The sequence below is a fragment of the Coregonus lavaretus genome, assembly GCF_964263955.1.
Source record: "Coregonus lavaretus genome assembly, chromosome: 31".
NCBI lineage: Eukaryota > Metazoa > Chordata > Actinopteri > Salmoniformes > Salmonidae > Coregonus > Coregonus lavaretus.
In genome coordinates, this window is record NC_140018.1 from 17,864,520 (window position 1) to 17,884,981 (window position 20,462).

Sequence of the window (20,462 nt, forward strand, 5' to 3'; positions counted from 1 at the left end):
GTGTGCTGCCTGTTGTTGCTAATACAAGGGTGATTAAATAAGTCAAATCAAGGAATGATCACTGTATACAAAATATGGATGTGAAATAATATATCTAGAATGTCAAAAATATCCAAGTTATTTGACATCAAATACACACACACAATATACTTTTAATATATCTACTGTAACTTTATAATGTCAGATATATTTGGCGATGTACAATGGAAAATATTATATGTGGTATATTTAAGCATTAAGGCCCATCGTAAGCACGATGCAACGTGGAGTGCCTGGATACAGCCCTTAGCCGTGGTATATTGGCCATATACCACAAACCCCCAAGGTGCCTTATTGCTATTATAAACTGGTTGCCAACGTAATTAGAAGAGTCAAAATAAATGTTTTGTCATACGGTCTGATATAACATGGCTTTCAGCCAATCAGCATTCAGGGATCGAACCACCCAGTTTATAATTACTGTTACAGTGGGGAGAATAAGTATTTGATACACTGCCGATTTTGCAGGTTTTCCTACTTACAAAAAAAAAATCCAGAAAATCACATTGTATGATTTTTAAGTAATTAATTTGCATTTTATTGCATGACATAAGTATTTGATCACCTACCAACCAGTAAGAATTCCGGCTCTCACAGACCTGTTAGTTTTTCTTTAAGAAGCCCTCCTGTTCTCCACTCATTACCTGTATTAACTGCACCTGTTTGAACTCGTTACCTGTATAAAAGACACCTGTCCACACACTCAATCAAACAAACTCCAACCTCTCCACAATGGCCAAGACCAGAGAGCTGTGTAAGGACATCAGGGACAAAATTGTAGACCTGCACAAGGCTGGGATGGGCTACAGGACAATAGGCAAGCAGCTTGGTGAGAAGGCAACAACTGTTGGCGCAATTATTAGAAAATGGAAGAAGTTCAAGATGACGGTCAATCACCCTCGGTCTGGGGCTCCATGCAAGATCTCACCTCGTGGGGCATCAATGATCATGAGGAAGGTGAGGGATCAGCCCAGAACTACACGGCAGGACCTGGTCAATGACCTGAAGAGAGCTGGGACCACAGTCTCAAAGAAAACCATTAGTAACACACTACGCCGTCATGGATTAAAATCCTGCAGCGCACGCAAGGTCCCCCTGCTCAAGCCAGCGCATGTCCAGGCCCGTCTGAAGTTTGCCAATGACCATCTGGATGATCCAGAGGAGGAAAGGGAGAAGGTCATGTGGTCTGATGAGAGAAAAATAGAGCTTTTTTGGTCTAAACTCCACTCGCCGTGTTTGGAGGAAGAAGAAGGATGAGTACAACCCCAAGAACACCATCCCAACCGTGAAGCATGGAGGTGGATACATCATTCTTTGGGGATGCTTTTCTGCAAAGGGGACAGGACGACTGCACCGTATTGAGGGGAGGATGGATGGGGCCATGTATCGCGAGATCTTGGCCAACAACCTCCTTCCCTCAGTAAGAGCATTGAAGATGGGTCGTGGCTGGGTCTTCCAGCATGACAACGACCCGAAACACACAGTCAGGGCAACTAAGGAGTGGCTCCATAAGAAGCATGGTCCTCTGTAGCTCAGCTGGTAGTGCACGGCGCTTGTAACATCAGGGTAGTGGGTTCGATCCCCGGGACCACCCATGCACAAAAATGTATGCACGCATGACTGTAAGTCGCTTTGGATAAAAGCGTCTGCTAAATGGCATATTATTATTTATATTATTAAGCATCTCAAGGTCCTGGAGTGGCCTAGCCAGTCTCCAGACCTGAACCCAATAGAAAATCTTTGGAGAGAGCTGAAAGTCCGTATTGCCCAGCGACAGCCCCGAAACCTGAAGGATCTGGAGAAGGTCTGTATGGAGGAGTGGGCCAAAATCCCTGCTGCAGTGTGTGCAAACCTGGTCAAGACCTACAGGAAACATATGATCTCTGTAATTGCAAACCAAGGTTTCTGTACCAAATATTAAGTTCTGCTTTTCTGATGTATCAAATACTTATGTCATGCAATAAAATTCAAATTAATTACTTAAAAATCATACAATGTGATTTTCTGGATTTTTGTTTTAGATCCGTCTCTCACAATTGAAGTGTACATATGATAAAAATTACAGACCTCTACATGCTTGTTCTCCCCACTGTATGTGTCTTGCATACAATGTGAATGGGTCATGCCTGGTGGGTGTGTCGTACATGGTGGGTGTGTTGTGCATCGGTAGGTACGTTACCTGCCATCAGCTCAGCACCAGAGGCAGCTGCAGGGGCAGCAGGCTTGGTCTCTCCACCGGTGGATTCTGATGGGTAAAACCATACCAGGCCAAGGTGGGCCAAGCCATTAGCAGTGCAGCATGAGGGCAGAGAAGGGTTAAGAAGTCAGCCATCCGCTCCACACTACAAACACCAAACAGATAGAGCAGCATTATCACTGTCAGATAGGACAGTAAACATACACAGGTATACACACGTACAGTACACACCAACAGAAACTCCTTTGATCCCAATATGCAATATATCTTCTTAGCAACAAACTCAATATGCTGTAGAGAGGATATAGAAAAGTAACTGTGTACTGCCTGAATACCACAGTTAACAACTTAACTACACTAACAAGTCTATGGGTCAGAATGAGAAATGTTGATGAAGGTGAATGACATGATGAAAATAATAAATTAAAGTTATGGATTTTCTGCTCAAGAGAGGCAACTCATATGAAGACTGTCGACCAGCAGCAAGGGGCATAGTGAGGGGAGGGGGGAGGGTGTACAGTTACCCACCCCCAAACATGTCCATGATCACCCCCTTGTCCGTTGGGCGGGTGGAGGAGAGGAGGGGGGCAGGGGAGGAGAAGGCATCTGCTGTAAGGGGAGGGGTAGAGGAGGGTTAGATTGGTACACAATCGTATCCCTGAAAGATAATAATGCACATGCACAAATGTACATATAGAAACAGCACTCCAAACACATGTTGAGAAAGACAACAAGGTTTTAGTTTATAATAAATAAACATACTGAGACACAAAGTAGAGTGGAGGAAAATAGAGAGAGAGAGAGAGAGAGAGAGAGAGAGAAAGAGAGAGAAAGAGAAAGAGAGAGAAAGAGAGAGAGAGAGAGAGAGAGAGAGAGAGAGAGAGAGAGAGAGAGAGAGAGAGAGAGAGAGAGAGAGAGAGAGAGAGCAGCTGAGGCCCTGCTGAATAGCCTGCAGCAGACCCAGAGGAAATCATTCACAATTCCTTTTCTTCACTGATCAAGGACAAAGAGACAACCGATGGAGAGATGTGAAATGGAGAATGGAGGAGAGGGGAAAAAATGGCAAAGGGAAAGTGGGAGAGGGGAGGAGAGTAGCAAGGAGGAGAGCAGTGAGATGGCGCGAGTCTGGATACCTGCTCCAAACATGTCAACACTGGGGGCAGGGTCTGCTTTGGTGAAGCTTGTATCTGGCATGGAATCAAACATAGCTACAGGGCAAGAAAACACCCACCCACACAGACACACACACACACACAAACACATTAAGATGAGAACAGCAGAACACAAACACTGATTAATTAGATGAACAATTGTGATTGAAAGTCAATGCAGGAGCAGAAAGGCAGCAGAATGCATCCAAGCTGAAAGGAAGCAGAGGAACAGCGATATGTGCAAGTTAGCCTCACAAAGACAAAAGGACACCCAGGAAAAATGCAGTCGACTGAAAAAATGCAGGAGAGGAGAGGACACGGATGCAGAGTAGAGGACAGGGACGAAAGAGGACAAAAGAAAAGGTTATAAAGTACCACACACACGTGTAAACATTTACCACTGAAGAGGTCTATTGATGGGGTGGTGGGGGGTATAGGTGCTGTGATGGTGGATGAGGGGGCAGGAGGGGGCGCCACTGAGTTAAAGCATTTGTTCTCCATAGGCATCACGGCAAACAGGTCCAGCCCTGGATATACTGCATCTGAGCTGCAACCAGAGGGGGCAAAGGGGTCTTTGGGAGGAGAGAACGGGGGAGGGGATGACAAGGGGAGATGAGGATGTTACACAACGACCATAACACAGTGTGAAATGACAAGAGCTATATTCTGTTAAATAGGGAAGAGGAGTAGCTGCATTTGGCTGAGATTCTGAGAGAGAAGATACAAGCTCAGTTAAGAATGCACAGCTCCATATTCTTTAGAAACAAAAAGTAAATGTAAAGAACTATGAAGTACTGTATATGATCAAGAGATAATCTGGAAAATATGCATGTCTGATGAAAAATGATAGGAAAATAACATGATTTGTGAAAATAGGGGTAGCAGGAAACATATTGGAAAAAACAATATTAGTAGTATTCATCCTCTCTCATTATACTCCCTAGTATACCAATAACACACCAGATTTACAGAGTGTAAACAAGGAGCTTGCAGATGCATTTTGGGATAGAGTTTACAGAAGGAAAGGAAGCCCCAGGCGAAATCTAGCATGTAGTGCTCAACTACTGTTCTCATAGCAACCTCAGCACCAATCTCCATGGTAACAACATCAGCCATGCCTAGAAACAGCCAGCAGCATCACATCTCTAGGGAACCTAGCTACACCCGCTCAAAACAATGGGATCAACTGTGGAAACACACTCTCCATATACAAAAGCATATGGATGCACCTGAGCACTGGAACACAGCCAAACACACACACACATACAGTACGTACAACCACAAAAATATACACACAGCCATTTACACAGACAGACGCCACACAGTCACAGATATACATGTCCTGTAACCCACCGGCTGCAGCGTCAGCGGCTGGGGTTGGCGTGGAGGTCGGAGCTCCGCCCTCAGCAGAGGCATCAGAGGTGGGAACAGGGGTCGAAAATGCATCTGATACCCAACACACACACACAGACCACAGAGAAAGAGGTAAAGAGAGAGAGATACGGAGAGACAGAACAGGGAAAAGAAACACAAGCCAGACAAGAAAGAGATAATGAGTCAGTAAAGGAACTTCAGAAAAGGAAGGTCAAGAAGCCACTAAAAAAAGATAGACTGTGCCTGTAGAGTTTAGAAATACTACTTTTACGTTATTCGTGTATTTAATACAGTTGAAGTCGGAAGTTTACATACACCTTAGCCAAATACATTTAAAATCAGTTTTTCACAATTCCTGACATTTAATCGTAGTAAAAATTCCCTGTCAGTTAGGATCACCACTTTATTTTAAGAATGTGAAATGTCAGAATAATAGTACAGAGAATGATTTATTTCAGCTTTTATTTATTTCATCACATTCCCAGTGGGTCAGAAGTTTACATACACTCAATTAGTGTTTGGTAGCATTGCCTTTAAATTGTTTAACTTGGGTCAAACGTTTCGGGTAGCCTTCCACAAGCTTTCCACAATAAGTTTGGTGAATTTTGGCCCATTCCTCCTGACAGAGCTGGTGTAACTGAGTCAGGTTTGTAGGCCTCCTTGCTCACACACGCTTTTTCAGTTCTGCCCACACATTTTCTATAGGATTAAGGTCAGGGCTTTGTGATGGCCACTCCAATACCTTGACTTTGTTGTCCTTAAGCCATTTTGCCACAACTTATGAAGTATGCTTGGGGTCATTGTCCATTTGGAAGACTCATTTATGACCAAGCTTTAACTTCCCGACCAAGCTTTAACTTCCTGACTGATGTCTTGAGATGTTGCTTCAATTTATCCACATAACTTTCCTTCCTCATGATGCTGATCTATTTTGTGAAGTGCAACAGTTCCTCCTGCAGCAAAGCACCCCCACAGCATGATGCTGCCACCCCCGTTCTTCACGGTTGGGATGGTGTTCTTTGGCTTGCAAGCAACCCCCTTTTTCCTCCAAACATAACAATGGTCATTATGGCCAAACAGTTCTATTTTTGTTTCATCAGACCAGAGGACATTTCTCCAAAAAGTACGATCTCTCAGTTCCAAACCGTAGTCTGGCTTTTTTTTATGGCGGTTTTGGAGCAGTGGCTTCTTCCTTGCTGAGCGGCCTTTCAGGTTATGTCGATATATGACTAGTTTTACTGTGGATTTAGATACTTTTGTACCTGTTTCCTCCAGCATCTTCACAAGGTCCTTTGCTGTTGTTCTGGGATTGATTTGCACTTTTCGCACCAAAGTACGTTCATCTCTAGGAGACAGAACATGTCTCCTTCCTGAGCGATATGATGGCTGCGTGGTCCCATGGTGTTTATACTTGCGTACTATTGTTTGTACAGATGAACGTGGTACCTTCAGGCGTTTGGAAATTGCTCCCAAGGATGAACCAGACTTGTGGAGGTCTACAATTATTTTTCCTGAGATCTTGGCTGATTTCTTTTGATTTTCCCATGATGTCAAGCATAGGGGCACTGAGTTTGAAGGTAGGCCTTGAAATACATCCACAGGTACACCTCCAATTGACTCAAATTATATCAATTAGCCTATCAGAAGCTTCTAAAGCCATGACATCATGGCTTCAGCTGTTTAAAGGCACAGTCAACTTAGTGTATGTAAACTTCTGACCCACCGGAATTGTGATACAGTGAATTATAAGTGAAATAATCTGTCTGTAAACGATTGTTGGAAAAATTACTTGTGTCATGCACAAAGTAGATGTCCTAACCGACTTGCCAAAACTATAGTTTGTTAACAAGAAATTTGTGGAGTGGTTGGAAAACGTGTTTTAATGACTCCAACCTAAGTGTATGTAAACTTCCGACTTCAACTGTATATGGTACTATACTGTTAGATGAAATAATTATGTCATTTCAGGTATACAATATTTAATATATTCAATGAATATACTTAATAATCAAAAGGTATTTTATTGCACAAAGAGAGAGATACTCTTTAACTGAGCTATCTTCTGATTACTGTAACAAATTCAGTTTACATTAGTTACAAAACATTTACTTTGTGGCATGAATGATTGACAGGTGAAGGGGTGAATGAGAATACAGAAAGGAGGCACGGCAAGGTCTTTGGATGGTGGGCTTTAGCTACAACTAAACTATAAAGCGGTAACTAGGTCTGGCACAGTGTGAACCCAGAAGCAAAGCAAGATGTCTCTTAGGCCCGGGTTTCCCAAACTCGGTCCTGCCCCCCCCCCCCCCCCCCCCTCCCCCCGGGTGCACGCTTAGGTTTTTTTCACTAGCACTATACAGCCGATTCAAATAACCAACTCATCATCAAGCTTAGATTATTTGAATCAGCTGTGTAATGCTAGGGCAAAAACCAAAACATGCACCCAGGGGGGAACCCAGGTCCGAGTTTGGGAATCCCGGTCTTAGGCGGTAATAAAGAACGTGACTCTGATTGATAGATTGGCTTTTCTCTGAAGTTGAGGAAAAGCTTTCAGACTATCAAACAAAAAGAAGCATGTGAAAAATGTAGGAGTAGCATGTCTGAGTGTGTCTACAAGTGTGAGCGTGCTTGTCTCTGTGTGTATATCTGTGTCAGTGTCAATGTGCATGACATGTACAGAATGCATACCAGTATGTGTACGTTCGTGTTGACTGACATGTTCTGCCCACATGGTGTTTGTTTTGGGGTATGTGTCACTGTGTGTATGTGCATGTAGAGAACACTATATGTTCTGTGTGAATGTGGCGGGTTGGTTGGGGTTGAGCTGTCCAGCAGAGATTCTGTTGTAGAGAATCCTCCAGAAGCCCACTGACCTCCCAGCAGATCCATATTCGTCGCGCCGGGGGTGGGGGCGGCGGCCGCACTAGGGGGAGGAGCTAGAGAGACTCCTGGCTCCGCAGCTGCAGGGGTGGATGTTACACCAGCGGGAGAGGGGGCAGGATCTACAGCGAGGGTGGGGTCAGGAAGCATGGACTCGCCCATTTCTGCAGGTACCCACAAGGTGTACCAACCAATCCCAAAACAAGGTACCAAAACAACCCCATGAATCAACCCAAAATACCCCATAGGAACCAAAGCAACCAAAAAAATCCCATTAGAACCAAATGAAGGCATCAAATCAACCCAATTTCAAAGAAACAACCGACAAAACATCCCATTAGAACCAAAGCAACCAAATAATCCCCAAAATCAACCCCAGAATAAAGTCCCCGTATGAACCAAAACCAATAAGGGAATGAGGGGAAGGGAAAGAAAGAAGAGAGAAACAGAGAGAGAGAGAAAGAGACTACTTCCTTAGACTAGAGCAACACTATGAAACACAGTGGGAGATCTAGAGGAACTGACCCACTCTGTTAACACACTAGAGAGGTTAATGCCAGGGGCACTGTGGGAAAGCACTCACCTGATCCAAGGAGGTCTGTGGCAGCATCCCCAGAAGAGCATGGGAGAAGGTGTTGGGGAAAAATGCATGTAGACTTTTAATTAGATAATGTGACTACTTTTAATTAAGAATTAAGCTATGTATCAAGTTTTGATGTGGGATATTACCTCCCCAGGACGTAGGGGCTGCAGATGCTCCTACTGACGGACCAGAGGAGGAGAGAGGGTCCAGATCTAAGAGAGAACTAGAGTGAGGTAGAAGGGTGGAGACAGATGGAGAAATGGTGGCAGAGAGAGAGGATGAAAGGGGAAATACAGTCTCCCTTATTCACCATTTTATGAAATGGATGGAACAGATAGAATCCTAAAATGCAAGAACTGAGGAAATCGCTGAGGAGGTGAGGTAAATGCTGTGGTAGACAGAGGAAGTGGGACACTCACTCGGTGGCTTCTTCAGGTGGCGGCGCTAGGGTGGGCACGGCGGCTGCAGATTTGGCGGGGGTGGAGGTAGGGGACACGTTATTGGTAGGGGACCCCTGGAATACAGAGAGGGAAACCCCTATTTGTATCCATGTGTTGACATACAAGCAGAAACAGAAAGGTGGTGATATACAAAGGGGAAATAATGTTTAATCTTCCACTCACCTTTGTTGGAGACCTGAAAGAGAAAGAGAATAGTTAATATGACAATTTCATCACAGCTAGATATCACCTTTCAGAGCTGAAATCATATACATTTAAATTACTTATTTTCATGACTACTATAAACTCATCTGACAAACCCCAAAGAAAGTGTTTATGCTCACCCTTCACTGTGATCCCCAATGATGAACAGAAAGGAACAAAGAGAGAATAACGATTAAAGTAAAAGATAATAATGGAAAACTGTATCCAGGACACTATAGTGCTGGGACAGTATAGAGCCCAAGTTATGAGTCTCCCTCTAGTTTCTCTCACCCTGTCATTTCTCATGTACTATTTTCTCTGTGCAAAGACACCTATGGAGACATTTCCGCATTTTAGCTCTTTCAGAAATGGGGTGGTTAGAGACAGGGTCCTCTTACCCCTTCTTCCCCTCCAAGCTGTTCATGTGTGTCTCCAGAGACTCCAGGATACTGCTGGGAGCCTGCGGGTCCAAGAAGAGCGAACCAATCAGAAACACAGAAACTGCAGGTTTATGGCACTGAGTTCCTCATTCCGCTGCATGCCAACACTTAAAATAACGCAACATCCAATTCTATTTCTATGGCAGCACCACTCCAGATCCTTAGTTTTTAACTCACCCCACTATCCCACCTTTGTATAAACTCAATGTCCTGTAGAATGAAGTGTTCAGGAACATTTTACTTAAACTCTACAATCTTTTGTGCACATGGAAGTACACACACATATGCAAACACACACACGCACACATACACTGCACTCAGAAGTGTCAGTCTGTAGAATGATCCCATGCCAACACCCCATCCTCCAAACAGGCACTCTGCCAAGCCACCCTGTGTCTCTATGGTTACCGGGTCCTCGATAGGCTTAAAGGGACAGTCCGAGTCGTCCGAGTCTACTAGGTCCGTCACCACTCCAGGGTGCAGACACTGGGATCGCGGGGGGAGATTATGATGGATGAGACATCTCTGTGTGTGTGTGTGTGTGTTACAACTATTTCATCATCCTTCCAGAGAGAAAGAACAAAAACAAGTGACTTACATAGTTGATGTCAGGAATATCATTTTTGTCCACTCCCACTGTCTGTGGAACAAAACACACACAAGGGACAATTTCACAACCATATCAGTGCATCATTCTATTTGAAGTAGAGACATACACTGTTTATGAGGAAGCACTCTGTTAGTTTCATTTGGAGTTACTTAGAATACGCCCTAATCCGTTAGGAAGTTTCCTTTACCTCAGCAAGCTTCACAAACTCTCCGATCTTGGTGACCCTGGTCAGGAACCTCTTATAGATCTCCAAGGCCTCCTTGCAGTCGCTCTTCTTCATCTTAAAGTATTTCTCTACAGACATTTGACAGTCGTTATGAAAAAGAGCATCTGCTAAATGGCTACATGGTGAAAGGAAGTAATTTATATTTTAATAGGTGACAAAGAGTGTGTCTCAAATGGCACCCTATTCCCTTATACTTTTGACCAGGGCCCATAGTGCTCATAGGGCTCTGGTGAAAAGTAGTGCACTATATAGGAAAAACTGTGGCATTTGGGATGCACCCAATGAAATGTCTAGCTCACCTAATAGATTGATGACCCCATCATTGTAGGAGGCAAACAGCTTGACCAGATCCTTGAAGAGCAGCAGGAACCCTGCGTTGATGATAGGGTTATTCAGCTCCTTGGGATGGACCTGTAGTTTAAAAGAAGAGCATCAATTAACTAAATTAATTAATTAATTATTTAAACTCCAGCAATATTCTGCTGTGCCGAAACATCAACAATTGTACACCCATACAGAAAGAAAAAGGTCAATAGAACAAATAGCATCATTGCTATTGAGAGAGAGAGAGAGAGAGAGAGAGAGAGAGAGAGAGAGAGAGAGAGAGAGAGCTCAAAGACATTGCTCCTGCATTTTTAACAAAAAATATAGATTTAGAGTTAGATAAAGTAGGATTTTTGGCAGGGACACATACAGGATGCTACCCTCCACAACATGACCTTTATTCCAAACCAAAACTCCAAACCTACAACCTGATTTTGGACGGAATTACCTGGAAAGCTTTCTACTACCAAGGATTACTATTCTCAAACTATACAGCAAATGCTCTGGAAAACAAACAGAAACCTGAAAACACCATCCAACCTGGAACTGAGTGAGTAATGTTTAGTATGAAGCTATTTTTCACTTTCAAAAACCAAGAAGAAAAATTCATTACAATGATATATTTTATATTATAAGGACTGAATTCTAAGGCTACCAAGCTTACGCTTGCTACAAAGAGATACAATTTCAATTAGCACTGACGTGTGAAGTGAGAGGTGTCAAAGCCCTTGAGCCCAACAATGGCAGGAGAGTCGTACAGTCTACCCCAACTAGAGGCCTTAGAAGAGGCCTTAGAAGCACCCCCCCACTGTTCAGAGGTCATTAAAATACAGTACCCTCTGAATGTAAAAAACGACAAGACACGAAAAGAGTACAAATTGAAACTTCTTTTGGGGAAGCACGAGACACTTTTTGCTGATTTGTATAAAAATGGGAACATAAGCAACCTTATCTTCCACACAGACCATCCCCTGGCATGGCACAGTGCCATACTAGCACACTACCCCTCTGTTAAGAGGGGGGGTGTTAGCGACGGGTGGAAACTCAGGATACTGGACAACGAGGACTCTGAGTCGTCTAATATTAATCTCTATAAATCTGGAACCGTTTTGGTTCAAGGCAACACCAAACAGTTCCAGCTGGACTTTCACCTAATCAAAGAAATAGCTCAGCAGGAGAAGCTGTCCCTTGAGAAAGATACCCCTACCCTGAGCGGGTCAGACCAGACCTCTTCATTAAATAACCCCACAGAGCAACCCCAAGCAGAAACTCAACTTCCCAGCACAGAGTACTACTCCCTCATTGAAATGAAGGATAAATTCACCCAGCTGGAGGTAAGGCAGGTGGAGCTGGAACAGCAGGTGAACACACTCCAGTCAGCACAGACCCAGACAACAGTCCAGCACAACAACACCCCCTTAACTAGACCTGGAGAGCTGCAGGTGGAGAGAGACATGTCTGCACTCTGGACTGTGGTGAGACAACATCAACAGGAGAAAGAGCAGGAGCAGGAGAAGAACAGAGCACTAGAGGAGAGGATCAGAGTGCTGGAGGAGAAGGTGAGAACGATGACGGGTGACATTGAACAACCCATTAGAGAACAGCCCACCTCAGATCCTGGCCAAAGTCTCGACACCGCAGCAGAACAGTACACCCTAGACCCTGACCATAGCCTCGACATCACACCCAGACAAACAAATGAGGAACCCCAAGCCCTGGGAACCCCAACCCCTCTGAGCAACCCCCCAGTCAGACACCCTGATAGCCCTCATGACGACCCCCCCACACCCACTGAGGACATACACAAGCCACAGATTGTACTCCTTATGGACTCAAACGGGAAATACATACAAGAAAATAAACTTTTTCCAAAACACACAGTGTCTAAACTCTGGTGTCCAAATACCCAGCGCGCCCTAGACCTTCTGTCTAAGACCGACTAGGATCACCCAGCCACATAATAATACACACAGGCACAAACGACCTGAGAACACAGCAGGAAAGGGTGGCCACATCACTCAAGGGCGTGATAGAAAAAGCTTCTTCTACTTTCCCCAACGCACAAGTGGTTATCTCAACCCTGTTACCACGAAAAGACTTCCACCCTGCTACCATACAGCGGGTAAACGCAAGTATTTCCCGGGACTGTGCATCAAAACCAAATGTCTTCCTGGCCCACCACTCCACCCTGGACGTGAACAGCCTTTACGACCAGGTCCACCTATACAAGGCAGCAGTGCCCACCTTCGCCCGGACCCTAAAGGATATCGCCCTCAACCGCAGACCCAACACCTCACACAGGAGCAACAGATCAACAGACACCCCGCCCAGACCAGCGAGACACTCTCCCAGACCTGCGGGACCCCCCCCAGGACCTACACATAGAGGACCCCCGCAGAGAGGACCTACATCCAGACCACAGCACCATCAACCACATCTACACCCCCACCCCAACCAATTAACTCCCCCCCAAGTCAACCATGCCCACACCCCATTTAGGCCCCCTCAGATCAGACCTATGCCCCTCCTACCCACCCCAAGCCCCCCACTCCCACAAAGAGGGCCTCAACATGAAAGTCACACATACGCCCAGGCCGTGAGCAGGCAAACAGGCCCAACACCCACTCTTACACTAGCCCAAGCCAATGGCATGTACAAGATGCTCAGCAGGCTCTGCTCACAATTACTGGCCTGAGGCCAAACCACACAACCAACAACATTAGACACTTTATGGAACACAAAGCCTTCACTATTTCATCCTGGAATATCCAAGGCCTGAGGTCATCTGCCTTTGGCCTAAAGAGCAGGAATCTGGACTTCACCAAAGAAATCGGAAATACAGACATTGTCATCCTACAAGAAACATGGTATAGAGGAGACGGACCCACTGGTTGCCCTCTAGGTTACAGAGAGCTGGTAGTCCCATCCACCAAACTACCAGGTGTGAAACAGGGAAGGGACTCAGGGGGTATGCTAATTTGGTATAGAGCAGACCTAACTCACTCTATTAAATTAATCAAAACAGGAACATTTTACATTTGGTTAGAAATTCAAAAGGAAATTATCTCAACTGAGAAAAATGTCCTCCTGTGTGCTACCTATATCCCCCCACTAGAATCCCCATACTTTAATGAAGACAGTTTCTCCATCCTGGAGGGGGAAATCAATAATTTCCGGACCCAGGGACATGTACTAGTCTGTGGCGACCTAAATGCCAGAACTGGACAAGAACCTGACACCCTCAGCACACAGGGGGACAAACACCTACCTGGAGGTGACAGCATTCCCTCCCCCATATGCCCCCCTAGGCACAACTACGACAACATAACCAACAAAAATGGGTCACGACTCCTGCAGCTCTGTCGCACACTGGGTATGTACATAGTCAACTTCGAGGGGACTCCTATGGTAGGTACACCTATAGCTCATCTCTTGGCAGTAGTACTGTAGACTACTTTATCACTGACCTCAACCCAGAGTCTCTCAGAGCGTTCACAGTCAGCCCACTGACACCCCTATCATACCACAGCAAAATCACAGTCTACTTGAACAGAGCAATACTCAATCATGAGGCATCAAAGCCAAAAGAACTGAATAATATTAAGAAATGCTATAGATGGAAGGAAAGTAGTGTTGAAACCTACCAAAAAACAATTAGGAAACAACAAATTCAATCCATTCTAGACAACTTCCTGGACAAAACGTTCCACTGTAATAGTGAAGGTGTAAACTTGGCAGTAGAAAACCTAAACAGTATATTTGACCTCTCAGCTTCCCTATCAAATCTAAAAATCTCTAACAGAAAACCAAAGAAAAGTAATAACAGTGATAAATGGTTTGATGAAGAATGCAAAAACCTAAGAAAGAAATTGAGAAACCTATCCAACCAAAAACATAGAGACCCAGAAAACCTGAGCCTACGCCTTCACTATGGTGAATCACTAAAACAATACAGAAATACACTACGGAAAAAGAAGGAACAGCATGTCAGAAATCAGCTCAATGTAATTGAAGAATCCATAGACTCTAACCACTTCTGGGAAAATTGGAAACCACTAAACAAACAACAACACGAAGAGCTATCTATCCAAAACGGAGATGTATGGGTAAACCACTTCTCCAATCTTTTTGGCCCTATAACAGAGAACAAACAGCAAAAAAATATACATGATCAAATGCAAATCTTAGAATCAACTATTAAAGACTACCAGAACCCACTGGATTCTCCAATTACATTGAATGAACTACAGGATAAAATACAAACCCTCCAACTCAAAAAGTCCTGTGGTGTTGATGGTATCCTCAATGAAATGATAAAATATACAGACCACAAATTTCAATTAGCTATACTTAAACTCTTTAACATCATCCTTAGCTCTGGCATCTTCCCCAACATCTGGAACCAAGGACTGATCACCCCAATCCACAAAAGTGGAGACAAATTTGACCCCAATAACTACCGTGGGATATGCGTCAACAGCAACCTTGGGAAAATCCTCTGCATTATCATTAACAGCAGACTAGTTCATTTCCTCAGTGAAAACAATGTACTGAGCAAATATCAAATTGGCTTTTTACCAAATTACCGTACGACAGACCACGTATTCACCCTGCACACCCTAATTGACAAACAAACAAACCAAAACAAAGGCAAAGTCTTCTCATGCTTTGTTGATTTCAAAAAAGCTTTTGACTCAATTTGGCATGAGGGTCTGCTATACAAATTGATGGAAAGTGGGGTTGGGGGAAAAACATACGACATTATAAAATCCATGTACACAAACAACAAGTGTGCGGTTAAAATTGGCAAAAAACACACACATTTCTTTCCACAGGGCCGTGGGGTGAGACAGGGATGCAGTTTAAGCCCCACCCTCTTCAACATATATATCAACGAATTGGCGAGGGCACTAGAACAGTCTGCAGCACCCGGCCTCACCCTACTAGAATCTGAAGTCAAATGTCTTCTGTTTGCTGACGATCTGGTGCTTCTGTCACCAACCAAGGAGGGCCTACAGCAGCACCTAGATCTTCTGCACAGATTCTGTCAGACCTGGGCCCTGACAGTAAATCTCAGTAAGACAAAAATAATGGTGTTCCAAAAAAGGTCCAGTTGCCAGGACCACAAATACAAATTCCATCTAGACACCGTTGCCCTAGAGCACACAAAAAACTATACATACCTCTGCCTAAACATCAGCGCCACAGGTAACTTCCACAAAGCTGTGAACGATCTGAGAGACAAGGCAAGAAGGGCCTTCTATGCCATCAAAAGGAACATAAAATTTGACATACCATACCAATTAGGATCTGGCTAAAAATACTTGAATCAGTTATAGAACCCATTGCCCTTTATGGTTCTGAGGTCTGGGGTCCGCTCACCAACCAAGAATTCACAAAATGGGACAAACACCAAATTGAGACTCTGCATGCAGAATTCTGCAAAAACATCCTCCGTGTACAACGTAAAACACCAAATAATGCATGCAGAGCAGAATTAGGCCAATACCCGCTAATTATCAAAATCCAGAAAAGAGCCGTTAAATTCTATAACCACTTAAAAGGAAGCGATTCCCAAACCTTCCATAACAAAGCCATCACCTACAGAGAGATGAACTTGGAGAAGAGTCCCCTAAGTAAGCTTGTCCTGGGGCTCTGTTCACAAACACAAACAGACCCCACACAGCCCCAGGACAACAACAACAACAACACAACTAGACCCAACCAAATCATGAGAAAACAAAAAGAGAATTACTTGACACATTGGAAAGAACAAACAAAAAAACAGAGCAAACTAGAATGCTATTTGGCCCTAAACAGAGAGTACACAGTGGCAGAATACTTGACCACTGTGACTGACCCAAACTTAAGGAAAGCTTTGACTATGTACAGACTCAGTGAGCATAGCCTTGCTATTGAGAAAGGCCGCCGTAGGCAGACCTGGCTCTCAAGAGAAGACAGGCTATGTGCACACTGCCCACAAAATGAGGTGGAAACTGAGCTGCACTTCCTAACCTCCTGCCAAATGTATGACCATATTAGAGACACATATTTCCCTCAGATTACAGCGATCCACAAAGAATTCGAAAACAAACCCAATTTTGATAAACTCCCTTATCTACTGGGTGAAAAACCACAGTGTGCCATCACAGCTGCAAGATTTGTGACCTGTTGCCACAAGAAAAGGGCAACCAGTGAAGAACAAACACCATTGTAAATACAACCCATATTTATGTTTATTTATTTTCCCATTTGTACTTTAACTATTTGCACATTGTTACAACACTGTATATATACATAATATGACATTTGAAATGTCTTTATTCTTTTGAAACTTCTGAGTGTAATGTTTACTGTTAATATTTATTGTTTATTTCACTTTTGTTTACTATCTACTTCACTTGCTTTGGCAATTTTAACACACGTTTCCCATGCCAATAAAGCCCTTAAATTGAATTGAATTGAATTGAGAGAGAGAGAGAGAGAGAGAGAGAGAGAGAGAGAGAGAGAGAGAGAGAGAGAGAGAGAGAGAGAGAGAGAGAGAGAGAGAGAGAGAGAGAGAGAGAGAGAGAGAGAGAGAGAGAGAGAGAGAAGAGAAGAGAAGAGAAGAGAAGAGAAGAGAAGAGAAGAGAAGAGAAGAGAAGAGAAGAGAAGAGAAGAGAAGAGAAGAGAAGAGAAGAGAAGAGAAGAGAAGAGAAGAGAAGAGAAGAGAAGAGAAGAGAAGAGAATGTTACACAGGAACATAAACAGTATTCTTTGTGGCCTGACATATAGTACACTGGTCAGCTAATGACCATAAGTCATCAGGACACAAGTCCCAGTCAGCCAGCCAGACAGACAGACAGACAGCCAGACAGACAAGTAGTAACCAAATCAATGATGACCAGCATGTCCAACTCACATCAAACTCCAGCAGTGTGTCGATCTGCGTCTGCAGGACGGGCATTCCTTTCAACAGCTTTTCTGGAGTCATTGTCCTCATCACCCCCTCAGCACTGCGGAGGAAACACACAGGGGAGACCATGATGAGGGCCTTGTGGATGAGGTGAATGACAGTATGAGGTGGGCCTCATTAATGAGGTGAATGACAGTATGAGGTAGGCCTCAGGGATGAGGGCAATGACAGTATGAGGGCCTCAGGGATGAGGGGAATGACAGTATGAGGGCCTCAGTGATGAGGTGAATGACAGTATGAGGGCCTCAGTGAGGAGGTGAATGACAGTATGAGGGCCTCAGTGAGGAGGTGAATGACAGTATAAGGGCCTCAGTGATGAGGTGAATGACAGTATGAGGGCCTCAGTGATGAGGTAAATGACAGGTGGGTGTCAGTGATGAGGTGAATTACAGTATGAGGTGGGCCTCACTGATGAGGACCTCAACAATGGGGATGTAAAAGGATTGAGAGACAGGGAAGTGAGTGACGCACCCCTTTTTGACTTTGGTGAAGTCAAAAGCCATCTGGCGGTAGGCGAAGGCCCTTTCATTGAGGTAGCGGCCATAACGTCTGATGAACGTAGACATGTCATAGCCTGAGGAACGAAGAGAGCATCACATTCACATCACACCAAACATATAGCTCCTGATAAATCTAATGGCTTATGACTAAATGCATGTGCTAAACTCATACATTGTTTCATGAAGAAATACGTTTATTTAATGCTATAACACATTAAGGACAGTATTTTATCTTATGATTGATCTTATCTATCAGATAACTTCAGGTTCTTCAGTTTTCTAAGTTATGCATCTGATTTTAGGGGAGTTTTGAAGGGGATTGAAGGAGAGGGTTGAATAGCATTTTTTCTTGTTTACTTTAGGATTAGAGACAGTAGGATGAGTCAAGGGATCTATAATGAGACCAGGGCAAGACACTGGAGACAAGTGCCGGACATCGGAATCCTAGGGACATGAAGCAGTTTAGTGTGTGTGTGTGTGTGTGTGTGTGTGTGTGTGTGTGTGTGTGTGTGTGTATACGTGCGTATGTGCTAGGCTTGGGCGGTATACCGTATACCGTATACTGGGGTAATTGGGAAAAGCCACGGGATGGTTTTTCAATACTGTCAAAACTATTTATTAGAAGTAAAAAAAAAAAAAAACTACTTTTTAAGTTAATACCTGCAGTCAACTTGTGCAATACGTTAGGAGATAACGCAGATTGTGTTCTTCGTTTCACCTGTCACATTATTTAACATTATGAAGCTTACCATAGTTCCCCAGAACAGTTGAGCCAGTCACGTGTTTGCTTGTAAATAGCACAAAGGGAGAGTCCATCTGTGTATTTGGTTTAACTTGCTAGTTATCTCAGTAAGTGGCTGAATTAATAAGGACACGGGGCATCATATAGTGTTAGCTTTCTGCCATGTTTGAGAAGTCAAAGCTCTTTGGATGTGTTATCTGTACAGCTGCCACTGCTGCTTTCTTGATTTCCTTGCGTTTATTTTTTATTCTTTCCATTCTCGGCCAGTCTGCTCCTCCCCCCATTCTCCATCTGAACAGAGCAGGCAGGCCCGTTGCCCTAGCAACTCCACACAGACACAGCGTGTACACATACTGTTCCAGAGCCAGTACTGTTCTTCCTTCAGACAAGCATGAGTCAAAACTTTGTTCATTTGCACAATGCCTCTCTTCACATTTGCTGTCCAAATGATGTCCAAACTCACCAAAAATGACATTAGGGAAGCTAATACCTATACTTGTATAACTTTATGAACTCGATTGCCTGTCTTTGCAATTAGTATATTTTTGTTTGCGCTCGTTAGCATGTTTAGCTAGCAGCCTCTATTGAAATTCACTATTTGTTTGTGCTCATTTTGTTAGCATTCTGGTAATACACGCCCAATGGGCTTTTTTGTGTTTTTAGCTCCCCCTTGTGTGCTAAAACGGTAATACCGTAAATCCCAGGATGAGAGTAAGAGGACGGTATGACGATAAGAAAATCTGGATACCGTCCAACCCTAGTGTGTGCGTGCATGTGTTAGTGTGAGTGTTTGTACATGTACTGACAGTACAGTACTATATGTTTAGTGGGGGCACATTGCATGCTTGCTCCTATTCCTTATGTTATTACCAGGCCAGTGATTTTCCTTTCCTCTTCCCAGATGGCCCCTGTCTCTTCCTATCCTCCTATCTCCTCCTCTCATTCTCTCCTTCTGCTCCTCTCACATTGGATCGACTGTATCTGTTTATGCTCTCAACTGGAAGGGAATCCACCCGCTTCACTCCCCCAACACCCACGCACATACACACACATTTTTTGGAAAGGAAGTGCATTTACCGTTGGAGCCTGTTTTGTCGATAAAGTTGCTGAGGTTGAACAGAGCGGTCCTGGAGGCCAAGTACTGGATGAACCTCTGAGGAAACAGAATGAAATAGGCTGATATGACAAAACCAGTATAGAAAACAACAGCAAGAAAAAAATGGCATATTCACTGAAATAATCAACTACAAATTGAATACTAGTATGTTAGTCCAAAATCGAGAGTATATATTGCACAGTGTGGAAAAGCATGTGTAAAAATAGCTCTAGACATGTTTTGATAACCATTTTTCAGAATGAGCAGCATTCCAAATAGCACTGTTTTTAATACTTGGACAGCTACACTCGCAGCTCCCCCTGGGATTCGTCAAGAGTGCTGTGTAGCTGTCCGTGGCTCTGAAACAGTCAAATTTGATTTTATTGTGGTGGTGTACTAAATTGTTGTCATCTGACCTCGTTGCCATGGACACACATATGGTGTGTGGTGACGAGGGCCTTGAAGACGACAATCCAGCTGGCATTGGTGGCCCTCTCAAACAGAGTGTCGGCCATCTGAGGGATGTTCACATTGGTCGCATTGGTGGCCGAGATCAGATCTGAAACACAAAGATAGGTTAGTTTGCACTGGAGGGAGGTTGTTACGTTCAGAATCAGTGAAACTGTTCTGTTATTGATTCACGATCAGTGAAACAGTCAGCCATTTTGAGACAGTGGAATATAGCAGGATTCATTTTGATC

General features: G+C 43.9%; 1 protein-coding gene across 1 annotated transcript in view; it reads right to left on the reverse strand.

Annotated features, from left to right (window-relative positions):
• The window catches only part of LOC311106379 (clathrin coat assembly protein AP180-like), a gene marked incomplete at its 5' end in the record, with an annotated part of 51,785 nt that overhangs the window by 7,539 nt on the left and 23,784 nt on the right, over positions 1-20,462 (reverse strand). Inside the window, 18 exons of the mRNA XM_084148713.1 lie at positions 2,219-2,284; positions 2,765-2,845; positions 3,370-3,444; positions 3,786-3,959; positions 4,741-4,833; positions 7,635-7,805; positions 8,225-8,239; positions 8,371-8,447; positions 8,644-8,738; positions 8,848-8,860; positions 9,267-9,328; positions 9,907-9,948; positions 10,106-10,212; positions 10,444-10,555; positions 17,370-17,463; positions 17,895-17,997; positions 19,743-19,818; positions 20,178-20,320. Coding sequence (XP_084004839.1) covers positions 2,219-2,284; positions 2,765-2,845; positions 3,370-3,444; positions 3,786-3,959; positions 4,741-4,833; positions 7,635-7,805; positions 8,225-8,239; positions 8,371-8,447; positions 8,644-8,738; positions 8,848-8,860; positions 9,267-9,328; positions 9,907-9,948; positions 10,106-10,212; positions 10,444-10,555; positions 17,370-17,463; positions 17,895-17,997; positions 19,743-19,818; positions 20,178-20,320 — 1,599 coding nt within the window. The remainder of the gene's footprint in view (positions 1-2,218; positions 2,285-2,764; positions 2,846-3,369; positions 3,445-3,785; positions 3,960-4,740; positions 4,834-7,634; positions 7,806-8,224; positions 8,240-8,370; positions 8,448-8,643; positions 8,739-8,847; positions 8,861-9,266; positions 9,329-9,906; positions 9,949-10,105; positions 10,213-10,443; positions 10,556-17,369; positions 17,464-17,894; positions 17,998-19,742; positions 19,819-20,177; positions 20,321-20,462) is intronic.